This window comes from Peromyscus maniculatus, chromosome 20 (assembly GCF_049852395.1).
Source record: "Peromyscus maniculatus bairdii isolate BWxNUB_F1_BW_parent chromosome 20, HU_Pman_BW_mat_3.1, whole genome shotgun sequence".
Classification (NCBI taxonomy): domain Eukaryota; kingdom Metazoa; phylum Chordata; class Mammalia; order Rodentia; family Cricetidae; genus Peromyscus; species Peromyscus maniculatus.
In genome coordinates this window covers 4,342,159-4,357,776 of record NC_134871.1, presented here as the reverse complement: position 1 = coordinate 4,357,776, position 15,618 = coordinate 4,342,159, and the positions used below count along the sequence as shown (strand labels likewise).

At 41.6% G+C, this 15,618-nt stretch overlaps 1 protein-coding gene across 5 annotated transcripts in view; it reads left to right on the top strand.

Moving 5' to 3' along the window:
• Positions 1-15,618, top strand: part of Nsmce2 (NSE2 SUMO ligase component of SMC5/6 complex) — a 231,285-nt gene that overhangs the window by 37,895 nt on the left and 177,772 nt on the right. For all 5 annotated transcript variants that reach the window (XR_013046304.1, XM_076555719.1, XM_006990652.4 and 2 more), the window contains exon 3: positions 10,052-10,158. Coding sequence is in view for 4 of the 5 variants with exons in the window: in XM_076555719.1 (XP_076411834.1) it covers positions 10,052-10,158 (107 nt within the window). In the remaining variant the exon portion in view is untranslated. The remainder of the gene's footprint in view (positions 1-10,051; positions 10,159-15,618) is intronic.

Genomic DNA, 15,618 nt, shown 5'->3' with positions numbered 1-15,618 from the left:
ATCTTTTTCTAATTAAAAACTTTAAGATAATTTAAAGTAAGTACAGAGATATGGTTTGTTTGGATTTGCTTTGTTGTTTTGAGACAAGGTTTCACTATGTATGTAGTCCAAACTGGCTTCTAGTCTTTTTATTTGCAGGTTAAAGACTGTTAGCTCTTTTCCCTGAGTAGCTATCTCATTTCATGAATTTGATAGTTTTGTTCCTCATCACTCTAAGTCTTCCCTTCCCATTTTTTTTTCCTCTAGAGTGATTGACATCCTACAGTAAGGATGCTTTCCAGTCTTCACATGTCTTATGAGGACTCTTCCCTGGACTTGGCTTATGCCCCAGAGGTGATAAAATATAGTTGGGAAATGGATTCTGCTATATCACAGACCCTGATCTGAGTCTTCTCCATGGTTCATTAGCTTGTGTGACGTCAGTTCATTGTACTTGGGCCCTCTGAGCCATGTTTTTGTCCATGAAGTGGCAATAGTATCTTCTTTACAAACCCATTATAAGGATCCACTGAGAAGCATCCATGTGAATTAATTAGTGCTTACCACGTAAGTCCTCTACAGATAGGAGCTGTTTATTTAACTAATTGAAGAAAAACTAAGAAAAGACAATATTGTCAAATTAATGTACCACAGAACATTGGGGAGGCCTGCTGATAATTAGGTGATAGATGAAATTCATAAAGACCTCCACTTCCTGAATGAAATAAGAGTTCCAGATTTCAGAAACATGAATTTTGATCAACTTAGAGTTTGAACTTTAGGTTAGGAAAAAAAAATCAGTAGCTCTAATAAAGGAAGAGGTTTGGCTTAATAACAGTCTCCCTCGATGTGTTGCTGTCGTTGTTGTTTGTGTTTGATTGTTTGAACTGCAAGCTGAAGTACCATTGATGTAGTGATGTAAGTGTGGTAATGGTACTGCAGCCATTGCTTGACCTGTGCTTACAATTCTTGTCTTCCATCCTGGAGTCCATGACAAAAGAAGGCAAGCCAGCTAATTGGTGATTGTTATTTGTTGTGGCAGCAACGAGTTGGTGAAAGATTGCAGGAAGCAAAGATTAACTGTCCCCTTCTGATCTTGAAAGGACCAAGACTGCTAAGAAAATGGGGACTTGGTTAGGCCTGGGAGGAAGCTTGCCTGAGCTCTAGAGCTGAGGTATGAGGTTCAAGTCTTGCTTCTGATATTGAGGTAGAATCAAATTATTCTGCCTGAAGTAGTTTCATGACCTACATACAGCAAGAGTAAAATCACTTTATACAAGGGCTGTGAGGTGTCAGTAAGTTAATGTGTAGAGCAGTTCAGGTTCATCGTTACCTCTGCCTGGTGCTGAACCAGCATTTTCTGTGAGGCCTCCACCAATTAGAGCAGGTCAGCTGTGGAGCAGACTTTCTCAACACACCAAGTCAGACAGAGTCCAAGTCGCTATCCATGTTTCTGAGGACATTCTGAACGGGGTAAACACTTGTTGCCTGTAGCTGGAGTTTTCTCCAGTCCTGCCCAGGCCCACAGCTACTCAGACCCAAGTAAAAACACAGAGACTTATATTACTTATAAACTGTATGGCCATGGCAGGCTTCCTGCTATCTAGTTCTTTTGTTGTTGTTGTTGTTCTTTTCGAATTTTTTTTCTTTTAAGAAAATTTCTACTCACTCCACATACCATCCACAGATCCCCCCTCCACCCTTCCCCACCCCCTTAGCCCTTTCTATCTAGTTCTTATATCTTAAATTAACCCATTTTTATTAATCTATAAGTTGCCACGTGGCTTGTGGTTTACTGGTACTTTTACATCTTGCTTCTCATGACAGTAGCTGGCAGTGTCTCCAGACTCAGCCTTCCTCCTCCCAGAATTCTCTCTGCTTCTCCCTCCTATACTCTACTTCCTACCTGGCTACTGGCCAATCAGCGTTTTATTTATCAATCAGTCAGAGCAACACATTCACAGCATACAGAAAGACATCCCCAGTAGTCACCACTGTTTGTAAGTGGATACACCACTGCCCCACTGCTTGCTCTTCAGGACAGCAGATGCTAGGCAAAGAGACCCTGCTTGGTGGTGATGACTGGTGGGTGACGGAGGGCATTGACTCCCCTCCATTTCTGTCCCTTGCACAGCATCACTGTCCTTGCTTTTCATGTGGAACTTGTTTTTGTTGCTTTTATGTTGTTACTTTAGAGCAGATGTCCTGAAGTTAAAAGAGGCTATGTTCTCATTCTTCTTGTTCCTGTACATGAAGACTAGCAACTAAAGAACATGGATTTCACTGCGAGACTGAAAGTCATTTCTCCTAATGTGTTGTGTTTTGAGCCCTTGTTTCCATTCTGTCTAGCACTATTTTGATGTCTGTAGTCATTTTCAGAAGGTGTCATACATAGAATAGCTCTATGAGAAGACTACATTGTTGGGAACCTTATAGTAGTGTTGGCAGGACAGAGAGCTTGTGGGCTGGAGATACCACATGAGTGTATCATGTCAGTTTGCAGCCATATGCTTTATTAATCTTAAAACATTGCTTTTAAATATGTGGGGAAACTGCATAATTCTGTATTTACTAGCTTAAGTGAGATAGATTTATGTTAAGAATATTAGAAAGTATGAATAATAAAGGAAAATAGCCTTCACTTTTCATGGGTCTGTGTTTCAGATATGGTGTGGATGATTTTTCAGTATCCTCTTTAAGTTTCTCAGTCATCATTGTAGACTTACTCAGAGGAGATTCCTCTTTGTCTTTACTGCCTGAAAGTCATGCAGGAGCTTTGGTGTTGTCCAGAGTCAAAGCCAAACTCTATTCCCTAAGCCTTTCTTGGGTCTCCAAGTCTCCCACTGTAGATAAAATGTGGCTTAGACAGAAATGATGTTAGTTGGGAAATTCTGCTGTGAATATTGCTTCCTGCCTTGAGCTCACTATTTCTCTCCAGTCTAGTAGGAAGAAATGGCTGGCTGGAATGTAGGGGAAGTGTTAGAGTCAAGGGAAAGACTGACCCTGAAAACTTGAGGGGACCAAAAGAGAGTGTGTGGGTGTGTTGTAAATGAGAGGAGCCCGTGGTGCTTTAGTAGCTGGCCGCATTCATTTCTGTGATTTGGGGACGCCTTTGCCATGGTAGCTTATGGAGTGCCAGCAAATGTTTCTTTTGTCTGTATAATGCCTATCTAATGAAGGGAGATGGAATCGGAGGAGGACTACAGGGAACTGGTCTCTCTTTCCCCTCTCCTTTCAGAGGAAGGATGATTCAGTAAGCCTTTAGATAAGGAACAACATGTTCATTACTCCATGGTAAGCTTCTGTCTGAAGTCTGCTTTGTCTCTTTCTGTGGTAGTTCAGACACTGGCTGTGCCTCCGGTGCTAACTTCAAGTCATAACTCCACTATTTATTAACTCCATGACCTGGCCAGATGATTTCACCTCTCTGGGAGTTAGTTTCCTTATCTCCATTGTGTGCTTAATAATACACAGTTGATGTGGGATCAGGAGGCAGTGTGTTCATGGATCCTAGGACAGAGTGCCCATTGAAGGCTGGTCAGTTTTTCCACTCCTGCCTTTCTTTGTGCATCATTGGTGTTTTTGTTTGACTATTGTAATTCTCAGTCAGTCTCCATGGGGAGCAGTGAAACCATTTGTTTAGCCTCTACCCCAGTCTGGTGAAAGCCATGGCCTTTTGTTAAACCATTCTGCCTCCTGTGGCAGTGGTAGCTGCTATTTCTCTTCCTTTAAGGCATTTTCCCTGCCTGATGTGTGGTAAGTGCCCAGTAAGCATTTGTGAACTTGGAAAGGAATGTCTGCAACACTTCTCACTGAACATTGAAGTCTGTGAGTTTATCTTGGTGCTTTGCAAGTTAGTACAAACTTGATACTTTTTAGTTCTGAGGGCAAGATGCTTTTAGGATTTGGATAAAGTATGTTTGTAGATTAACTATCTCCCCTGCAGTGGTTTTAGTAACAGATGTGTTAAGTTAGTGCTAACTCTGAGCCAGGCTCTGCACTGAACACTGTACCTGCATGTTTTATTTAGTCCTGATAACAACTTGATGAATTTGGTGCTGTTCTATATCTTTTTATTGTTTAATTTTTTTTAAATTTTATGTGTATGAGTATTTGCCTGCATATATGAATATGCACCATATGCGTACCTGGTGCTGATGGAGGGTGGAGAAGGCATCAACTCTCCTGGATCTGGAGTTAGAGGTTCTTGTGAGCTGCCATATGGGTTCTGGGAATTGAACCCTGGTTCTCTGCAAGAATAACAAGTGCTCTTAACCACTCAGCCATCTCTCTAGCCCCCAGTACTGTTCTGGTACCCATTATAGAGATGTAGAAACAGTCTTTCCAAAGACTACAGAGCCTGTAATGAAGTATTTGAGGTTGGCTTGAACCTGGATTCCAGAGCTGCCTTCTCAGCCATGTGGTAGACAGCTTCCCGCTTTTGTGTTGATGGCATGAGGAGAGCTGTATGTAGGTGGGCGGGCAGGCAGGCAGGCAGCAGGAAGGGTGAGGAATTCTCCAGGGTTTCTCCTAGAGCTTGGGAAGAAACCAGCTGCTGACTCGCTAATGCCATGCACCTGATACTCCACTCTTACCTGCGGTGGGAGGCGGTTGTGACATGGGGATTCAGTTTGAATTTTACCACACTACTATCTGTGTAGAGGAATAATTACAACTTTGAAGTGCAGTGTAGTGAGAAGTAACCAAGTTTCTATTAAAGATTGCTCAAGCAGTGAGTAAGTCATTAAATTCAACTCCTGATGAATGTTGATTGCTTAATATCTGTCTGCCAGGAGACACACACAGATATATGTCACTGGAGATAGATAATTAGAGCCGATTTTACAGAGAAATCGTGTTTTGGTTTTGATTTTGACAGGGAGAAGTTCAGGGCATGGTTTATATTGTCATTTGTTTGCATTTCTCAAGAAAAAAAAAGAGTAGATGCTTTTTGAATAAAATATTGAAGAATCGAGTTCTCATTTGAAGGATCTGGAAGTACTTATTCCCAATTTTCAGAAAATAAAATCTTCTGGCTTCATGTGCCATTTATTCTAAGAAATTTAAAATAAAGTCAGACAACCCCTTGCTGCCTTCCTTCTTTCTTGCCAAAATGGTATATGTACTTTATGACATTTAATGTTTATCAGATTCTTCTGAGTGTATGAGTCATGTTGACTCATAGGCAGCAATCCTTAGCAACACTAAATGTCTGCTTTGTCTTAGCTCAGTAATTCACTAATAAAATACATGGTGTCGAACTTAAACAACTACATGTAATTGGTGTGTTTCTGTTCAGACATGCTTATGTGCAGCTTCGTAGAATAAAAAAATTAACTTGATCTCACGGTTTTCATTTTTATGTTTAGGACAAAATTTGAGAAAATAGCTTAGCCATGGACAAAGCTGCTCAACTGAATCAGATATGCGGGTGGAAAGACTAAGTAGGTGACATTTGTTTTGAGGGTGTGCCTCCCTAGTGTGTGTGCACACATGTCCTACTTGTAAAGGTAAAGAGGTTTATGGATTGATAAGGGATGGAATATTTGGACCTATTCTGGACAATTGACAGATGTCTGGGAAAAGACCTTATAGCTGAGGTCATAGGGAGATTTCACTAGGGCATATCAAAAAGACATGTGAGGTGTAGTGAGTTGCAGTGGTCCCTGTGGATGGTTGCTTGGAGAGACAAGGAGGGTAAGCCCAGACTTTGATGTTTGTTTCTAGTACTAGTGAAGACTTAGAGATCATGAATGACTTTCAGCTTGACTTCCCAAATCCTCAGAGCTAGGCCTCAGGGAAGTGTATTCTTCTCCAGTGCACACCTTGGGCTGCAGCCACAGCACGCCTGTGGTTAGGGAAGGCCCTATTTAGAATAGTTGGTCCAGAACTGGGTCACTTACCATTTCCCCTCACTAACCTGGTTGCTGGTCTGGAATGGCACTTGGGTTGGTCTATTGATCATAACCAGGCGGACTCAGGCACACCACCATAAAGAACTGCTTCCCCCATCTGCTGCTGCTTTTCAACCTGTGGCCTAGAAAATTATACTGAGCAAATAGGTGTGAATCAAACCTAGACAGTGTTGGAACTGAATGGGAAAGAAAATCTCATGTTCCCACGCTGTCATAAGGGCACCATATTGCCATGCTTACCACCTACACTTTTAACCACAACCTGGAGTCATTCCTCCTTAAGAGTCCAGCTCCATAAAAGCAGCTTAGTTGTCTCCTCTCTCCTGTCAGCTGTCCCTTCTTCTGCCCTGGCCTTCCACATTCAGGACAACTGGCATCGATGGCTACTGTTTGACCTTCATACTTCCATATTTGTTCCTGCCTTAGCCATCATCTTCCTCTCATTAAAGTCTCATGAATTTTGTTTGAAGTTGAGATTCATTCTAGCACTAAGTCACCCATTTCTGCTTCAATGCTTTTTCAGCGCTTCAAAGCAGAGAATAGTAATAGTTATTGCTGTTGGTGCATTTTAACATTGAGTAACAGATGACGTGTCTAATGAATAGCGTGGCTGCTGAGATTGCATAATTATAGGTTTGTCTGACTTCAGAAAAACCATAAGCAGGCCAGCTTCATCCACTTAGAGACTTCTCCAATTATGTAAGCATCAGAGTATTTCAATCTCAAATGGAGCCCTCTTCCAGTGATATTATTCTTTGTTTTCCTGGAGTTTGCCCCTGAGTAGGAAAATAAACAAACAAAACAGAAACTGTCTTCAAGGGATGGTTGTTTTGTGACTCTTTCTTTACCGAGTCACGCTTAGTATTAGATAGTATAGACTATAGTCGTTCTGCATAGTGTTAGAAATAGCACAGATCAGCATTGTTGGGTAGGTTTATAGAACAGCCTGATGCTGGCATACTTATAGAAAGCTACGATTTTATAATGCAAAGCAGGGATTATCTGTGCCCTCTGGACTTGGCTTGCTGTGGTGGAGGTGGGGGGACATATTTCAGCTAGTTATTGTCCTAACTTCTTGGAACAATTTCTTAATTAATGTGCCAGGTGACAGGTCTCCCAGAGGCCTTGAGTTCTCACCACAAGGCTTCTCAATGTGTGCATTGGCTTGGAAGTCAATGTTCATGTATTTCATGTAGGTTCATTCAATTACTGAAAGCAAGGGCTGAATCTAATGCATAAATGTTCATAGGATGACATATTGAAGAAATTTCAATATTCCCAGCCTTCCCAGGCCATGTTTGGTCAGAGGAGAGCAATTAGTTATATGGGTAATAAAAATTATTTCTAACTGTTAGTGCTGCTTAGAAGCGCCTCTGCACCAGGTTCTTTGTAGGAGTCTGGTTCCCCTGACATTTCTCTGGATTCTTTTTGTTGCCTGGCAGGTGATTTTAGCAGCTTCTCTCTTTGTGCTTGTTGCAGGTGCTCTTGGACTAGTGCATCCTGGACTTCTGAATGGCTGCCCTTGGCTGGGGGTCTCCATTCAGTGGGTGACTTGTGTGTTGTCGCAGCACTTCAAACTACCTGTGAGGATGGGAAGATACTTTCCCCATGTTAAAACTTAGTGGAGTTCTAACCCCAGGGGAACCATCCTTCGTCTTATCCATTTCTTCTATTTGAGGAATTTAGAAAGAGCCTTCCAGGATCAGGACCACCAAGCCTCTGAGTCAATTTCCCAGTGACCTACTTAGTACTGTGCTAAGGGACTGGCTGGAAGCTCACAGGTTGTCTTAAATTCTTGTAAAGGAGCTGGAGTCTTTCTCATATTAAATTTCTGTTTTGTTCAAGAGAGTAGCATCTATATTTTGCCATTAGAGAGCCTGATTTGGAAGTTCATTTCTCCTGCTTAGTACCAATAACTTTGAGCAAGTTATTTCAGCTTTCTTCTGCATAAAAGGCAAGTAAAAACTACCCATCTCGGGCTGGAGAGATGGCTCAGAGGTTAAGAGCACTGACTGCTCTTCCAGAGGTCCTGAGTTCAATTCCCAGCAACCACATGGTGGCTCACAACCATCTGTAATGAGATCTGGTGCCCTCTTCTGTATACATAATAAATAAATAAATCTTTAAAAAAAACAAACAAACAAACAAACAAAAACAAAAACAAACAAAAAAAAAAACTACCCATCTCTTTGATGGGTCTGGTGGTATGGGCCTGTAATATGCTGGAGGCCACGGCAGGAAGATCCCTAGTTCAAGGCCCAGTTGGGCTACAGAGTGAATTCAGGACCAGTCTGGGCAATTTAAAAGGGCCAGGGATGTAGCTCAGTGATAGAATTCTTGCCTCATAAGTGTGAGGCCCTGAGTTTAATCCCTTGTATTGAAAAATCAAAACAACAACAACAACAACAAAGCAGCCAGCCACCTGTGTCCGCGCTGCTGTGAGGTGTGACCCAAGTACAGTGTGCCGGTTCCTAAGGAGGCGTTCGTTAACTGTTACAGCTGTTCTGTCGTTGTAAGAATGCTGTCTTTTTCCATACTTGGTCATCTGTCCAGCCTCCCTGGTGGCAGTCCTGCAGATAGGGGTACAATTAATTTCTCCTCTCTTGGATTATCTTTCTAAGAATTTTGACATATTTGTGTGAGTCTGCCTTCCACCCCCACCCAGTATTGGTGTATTCCTTTTTTTCTGATGGAAAGGAAATCACACTGAAAATAGAGTAGACAATGAGTATATAACATGTTTTCCTTATTTTAATCCAATAGAATATCAGGTATGGCATTGCCAGATTTAGGAAGTATAGAAGAAAGATTAATTCTGCAACTTTTTGTTAGGTCTCAGGAACACTAACACACCATTCTTGTCCTTGGAAAAATGAGAAAAATAGGGATAAGAAAGACACAATTATTTATGGTGCCAAAATATGAAGTGTAGGTGTTAAATTAAGCAAATAGTTTCTTCTAGGTTGGTATAATTCAGAACAGATGGGATTTGAGCTCACCTCTGAAGGATGTACAGATGAAGTTTGATGGGGACTCTTAGGAAGGGCTTTGTGAACATATGTATGATGTGCATGAGTGCATGCTGTGGGTGGGGTTGAGATGAGGTACATGGACACTAGGCTGACCTTGAATCCTACCTCTTTCCTCAGCTTCCTGAGTGCTGGGGTTACCTACATGTGCTACCATACCTGGCTAAGTGGGACAATTTTTAAAAGATGTATTTTATTTTTAATTATGTATATGTGGGGTAGGGTGTTGAGGGAAAGGAGAGCTTATGTGCATGTGAGTGCAAGTACCCAGGGAAGCCAGATGGTACCAGATGAAGCTGGAGTTACAGGCAGTTGTGAGAGCTGGAAACTGAACGTAGAGCTGTATGGGCTCTGCATGTCGGAGCCATCTCTCTAGCCCCGGGGTGGGGGGGTAATTTGATGGTGGAAATATATGTTGTGGGATCCAGTGGCAATCCAGGTCTTCTGGGTGGTGGGTCTCTTTTCCTTCTCCAGTCTGCTCCCAGCCAGGTTGTAGTAGTAGCCATTAAAGCCCAAGCAAGGAAATGTGACTAACCTTCAGGTAGCCTCAGCTGAGGCTGGAGCCCAGAGACTGTCTGGAGGAGCTGATAACCACTGGGGAAGAACAGTGTGGCCTGAGGGGAGGGAACCGAGAAGGGATGAAGACAGTGACTGTCTGAGATCCGAGAACCGAAGGCGCAGCTGGAGTGGTGCTTTCTCTGGGTGTGCTGCAGAAGGGCAGCAGAGAGGCCAGAGCCCAGAACAGAGTGTTTCTGCGGTCCACTGTGTTTTCTTAATTCTTAGTCCTCCTTTGTAATAGCAGCATAGCTGATGTGTGTATGTCAGATGAGCAGGCTAGGGAAGGCATAGAAATTGGTCTTGTTCCACAGGAGGACAGAGACTAGGGAAGAACGGCAAGATGTTACATGAAAAAGGCAGAGAACCCCTCCCCCAAATCACTGCCAGTCCCTGGAAAGTTCTGGAAAGGGAGAGACATACAACTAGGCAAAGTTGATTGTTGAGGGGATTTTGAAGAAAAATGCAGTACTTTTACAAATTAGCCCTTTGGATGATTATGTTATCTGGACTTTTTCCAGATGTGGCATTTGAGGTGGACAATAATAATCACAACTTGTTTTTCTCTTTCAGCTGAAGTGAGTAGTGAATACAGTATGGACAGGGCCATGGTTGAGTTTGCTAAAATGGATCGAGAACTAAGCCATTACGTTAAGGCTGTCCAGTCTACAATAAATCATGTAAGTCTCTTCACTTCCCTGAGTATTTGCTTATGGCTCTCTGCTCTAGAAATGGAAAGAAAATCAAAATTCTTTTCTACCCTTGATATCTCCTTGTCCTTACTCAAGCAGCTGTTGATCAGAACGCTCATGGAACAGGAATCTGAGATATGTCTCAGCTGGGCACAGAGGCTAATTAGTACACGGAATGCATTTTAGATCGTCTTGCATTTTTTTCTTAAAAGTTCTACATAAGTCCCTTCAAATGTGAGCAGGTTTTCATTAAAATGCTGAAAGTGTGTATAGCTTGTTTCTAGTCAGATCTGCTTAAGCATAACTTGGACCAGGTTTAGTTACTCATTCTCTACCTTTAACTAATATGCATCTCTTACAAATTTTTTAGAATCAGATAATATGGAAGCATTTAGAGGAAGTTTAAAAATACAGAAAGTTGGCATTTCAGTTGTTCCAGAGGCCAAACTTATCTCTGGTGACTCCAGCTGTCACAGGAACAGCACTAGGCAGTTAAGGTGGGAAGGTGGCAACATCCTCTTTAGTAGTGCTGTGTTGAGTAAGAAGTGAGCAATAAGGTTGCAGTAATGCTTCTGAGAAACCCTCTGTCTCTGAGCCACGGAAACTCCCTGTCCAAGTGACTTCAGACACCTGTGTAATAGGGTGCCTTGCACTTCTGGTTTCTTTATTTGCCTTTTCTTCTTATGGCTATGGGAAAATTCCAAAGAGCAAGTATTTAGCAAGACCAGCTACTATGCAGATAAAGATAAAATTTTACATGTTGTCTAATACTTAAGACACTGAAATGAGCATTAAACAGATTTTTTTTCCTGTTTTTGTATGGCTAGTCTTTGGTGTAATATAACTGTGGTTAAGAATAATTACTTATAACTAAATAATAACTCATTCAAATTGTAAAAGTCTAGTGTTTTTGGCTATTGTGACTAGGTCTAGTCCTCTGAGTAAGTTTTTTTTTTTTTTGGTTTGTTTGTTTGTTTGTTTGGTTTGTTTTGTTTTTCAAGGCAGGATTTCTCTGTGTAGCCCTAGTTATCCTGGAACTTCCTCTGTAGACCAGGCTGGCCTCGAACTCAGAGATCTGCCTGCCTCTGCCTCCTGAGTGCTGGCCAAGATTTATTTATTTATGTATTTTTTGTATATTTACCTGTATGCCAGAAGAGGGCATTAGATCCCATTTTAGATGACTGTGAGCTGCCATGTGGTTGCTGGGAAAGTGAACTCAAGTCCTCTGAGAGAGAGCAGCCAGAGCTCTTAACCACTGAGCCATCTCTAGCTTTCGGAATAATTTTTTGATAGGAAAATATGAAAGTACATTTTGGTGGCATCATATTTGGAAATGGGTAATAAAGCATCAGGCCAGAAAACACTAGAGCAGAGCATTTATTTATTTGTTTGTTTGTTTATTCTTTCTCCTGCTGCTGCTTCTCCTTCTCCTGCTCCTCTTCTTTTCTTCCTTACTTGCCCCTGGAGACAGGGTCTCCCTAGGTCAGTCTCACAGCCTTAGTCCTCAGCGAGGATTATAGGCATTTGCAACCACACTCAGCTCTGGCAAAGGTTTTTAATTCTGGTTGAGTTCTAGAACCGGCCAGGTAGTTCCTACTGTTTTTTGTTTTGTTTCGTTTTTTCTTCACATATCTGGAGCAGGCCCGGGACACCAGGGTTGTTCTTTTGTTTTGTTTTATTTTTTATGATTCTATTACTAATTTGTATCCGCAGTTGAAAACTGCTGATATAAACTCAACTGACTTTAAATAATATGGAATGTTTGCTACTAAAGACCAGAGTCAGGTCTGTTATAAGGCTCAACTTTGCTTTGACCTGTATTTTCTATGGGTGTTATTTGATAACTTCCTTTAGCTGTTGTGTATGCAAGCACATCTCTCTGGCCTATAGTACTGACAGGAAAACCAAGATGCTGGAGTCAAAAAATTTAGTTTTTTTCCCTTAAGCTTTAAGATTCACAGATACTTGATGTACTGTTAAAAACAATATACCTCTTCAAGTTTTCTCAACCCCTTCAAGTACTCTTCATTGTTGTTGTTTTGAGACAGAGTCTCTCTATCTCTCACTGGCTGGCCTGGAACTCAATGCCTCTGCCTCTTGAGTGTTGGGAATAAAGGCATGCACCACCACACCTGGCCTCAAGTACTCTTAAAGAAAAAAAATTAAACATCAAGAGAACCCCACAACGCACATGAGTTCAGTAGTTAACTGCATTTCTGTCATCTGGGTGGAGGTCCCATCCCATTTCCTCACACTTTGAGTTTTCTTCTGCTTTTTGGCCATCACCTCACTGTGGATGGATTGAATAGATTTAGAGATTCTGATGCTTGTTACAAGGTTCCTGGGCTTTTGCGGAGGAGAAAACTGTTTCTTTGCCTTTTCTGGCCAAATTACATTGTGTATGCAAGTGTCACACAAGCCCAAAGTGGTCACAACCTGTAAAGGCTTCTGAGACATACAATCAGAGACTCAGTGCGCATGCCTGGGATTTAGAGGGAAATGTTTTGGTACAACGTTCCAATCTTAAAGGTATGGGATTGGTGTCTTGTGGCTTGTGCAGAGGTGTAAAGAATGAGTATCCCTTGGGGAGTGGCCAGGGCAGCCCAGCACTTTAGAAATAGCAGCAGGCTAGGGATGGGAAAGGGAGATAGTTCTCCCACTTCCTTAGTTATCATCCTTGGTCAAGAAAGTTACTCTTGGAACCTTATGATCTGCTTTCATAGTACTGTTAGATGAACCACATTAGATGATGTACATCAGCACATTTGGGCATCCATAGCACTGGACAGGGCTATCAGATACTGTATTACTGCACACCCAGATTTCTAAACAGAACATCTTGGAAAGGTGGAACATAGGCTTTCTAAGACATAAGTACTTTGTTTTGTTCACTGCATGTTTGGATACTTTTCAAAATCTTGACCTACTTTAAAACTAAGGAGAGGTACAAGATAAGCTCGTTAGGTTAACATGTTAAGTGTTCCTGATCTCTAAAATGAAGTTGTAAGTCAGGTTGGTAAGAAATACAATAGCTGATGGGAAACGTTGAGTCCCATCTAACCACCTTCTGTCATGAACTTTCGAAGATGTAGTACTTCCACTTAGGAGCTTGTTCCAAATTCAATCCATGGTCTTTCTGTGCACAGAAAGGTTTTAAAGAAGATATTATTACTTCACTCACTAAAGTACTTATCATTTAAACAGACAGCTCTTTCTTCTACTCTCCCCTTAGAATTTGGAGCTCATGCATCTTCTTAAATGTTTGGGAAGTTTACTATGGAACCTTATCTATCTAGATTAACTTACCAGTAATTCCCTGGGAAGTCCCGTTAGAAGTTAGCAGAAGTTCTCAGGTTGCCTCCCTCTGTTCTTTGAGAAAATGGGACTACTATATCCCCTAAGTCTGAGGTTTAATTAGGAATCAGTATTCGTTTCAGTGGTCTAAACCTAAAGGGAAAGAAGGACCTTGTTTTAGCTAGTTTGTAGAGGGAATGTTATGTAGTGAGTACTACAAAAATGACCAGTTTCTAAAACATTAATGAAAACTTTCAGAATGAGTGGGTTTTAGGCCTGTGAGCTATTTGGATGGGTGCTTTTCAGTCATGAGAGCATACATGTTATAAGCGTGTCGTGGAAGGTATGAAATGGTACACTGATAAGATACCTAAGTGATATAGGTACTTCCTTTATTACAGCTAACCGCCCTGGAAAAACTTATCTCCCATCTTGTGTGGAGACAGAGTGATGCTCTTAACAGTAGATCTCAGTGGCCCTGCCATCCCTCCCTTGCTTTCTGAGGTAGTACACTGAATGGACTCCATTGGCTGTCTTTTCCTCCTGAATGTCTAATGAGTCAATGTGCTGCACACCTGTATACCAGACACTTGTCAATTCAGGACATCGGAAGTCAGAGAGCAGGAACCACATGACCTTAACCTCCATCTGAAGTCTAGAATAGAATTCGCACATCTAAAGAGAGCAATAGTTGTCATTTAGTTACTATCACTGTGTGTGCATTGTGGGCAATTTAGTGACTCCAGGCATAGTGTCTTTGATAGATGATTAGAAGGGAAGTTTCTGATAAGAGTCAAATGACTCTTAATATGGAGAGTGAAAGATAGTTAACTTCTGAATGTGACTTTTGTCATAAGTGGGAGCACCTTATTTATGATGCTCTTTAATTTTTCCTTTATTTATTTAATTGAGATAGTCTCATATAGCCCCAGACATTTGAGCTTGCAACTTGTGGCATTAAAAATGTGTACCACTGTGCCCAGACTTATGGAATGGTGGGGATTGAACTCAGCACTTCTTCATGCATGCTAGGCAAGCACTCTACTAATCAAGCTACGTACTCCAGCTCCCACTGATAGTCCACTTCTGATAGTGTTTATGTATTTTTTTAAGACGTATGTATTTTGTGTGTGTATATGTGTATGCCTGTGTGAGTTTATGTGTACCACATGCATGCAGGTGCCCATGTAGGCCAAAAGAGGGCATCACATGCCCTGGAACTGGAGTAAACCGGTGGTTGTAAACTGCCCGGTAGGACCAGAACCTGGGTTCTCTGCAAGAACAATAAGTACTCTTAACCATTACTGGGCCATCTCTTCAGTTCCTTATGATGGTCTTCATGCCAAAGATTAGAGTGCCTTGATCATCCCAAATTCTTAATTTCAGAAAAACAAATGAAAATGCCTATACTCATAGGTAAGAACCTGAAGAACAGTGGTGGTGTAACCTACCGGAGGTTGGTCAGTGATTGAGTTGCTAGCAGATTTTTGAGTGTTGATCCCCCATGCCAGGTACTCTGCCTGGTGATGCACACCATGGCAGTAGCAGATTTATGAATAGTTTCATTACTGATGATTCAATTTTTCAAGTAGAGGTCATTCCTGAAATTAGACTATTGAATAAATCTAGTGGTAGTCATGTGTGCTTCTCATTGTGTTATTAGTGTTTGCACCCACACCTATAATTTGGCCTATGGCCTTTAGATTGGTGAAGGTAGATGGGGAAGATGAGTACAGACAACAAAAACGCCTTGGGCTACTGTATCTGGATGAGGTCAAGACAGCTTGCAGTTCGTTTTTTCATCTACCATGTGGGTCCCAGGGATTGAACTCAGGTCATCAGGCTTGGCAGCAAGTGCCTTTACCCTCTGAGCCATCTTGCTGGCCCTTATAAACTTTTTAATGATCTTAATTCTGATGTTGAAAATGAAAGGGAACCTTAAAGCTAAATGACAAATGACTTAACTGGTTTGTATTAGTCCCATAAATTATCAGTCATATAGTCATATAGCCATAGAGCTTTTGGAAAGTAATGGAGTTTGAGATTCATTTGGACATAAACTTTTAGAGCAAACTCCAGTTCTTAGAAGCAGCATCAGACTTCACCTGTGGTGTTTGCTTCTCTGTGTTAGGTGTTTGGAAACCCAGAGCCTGT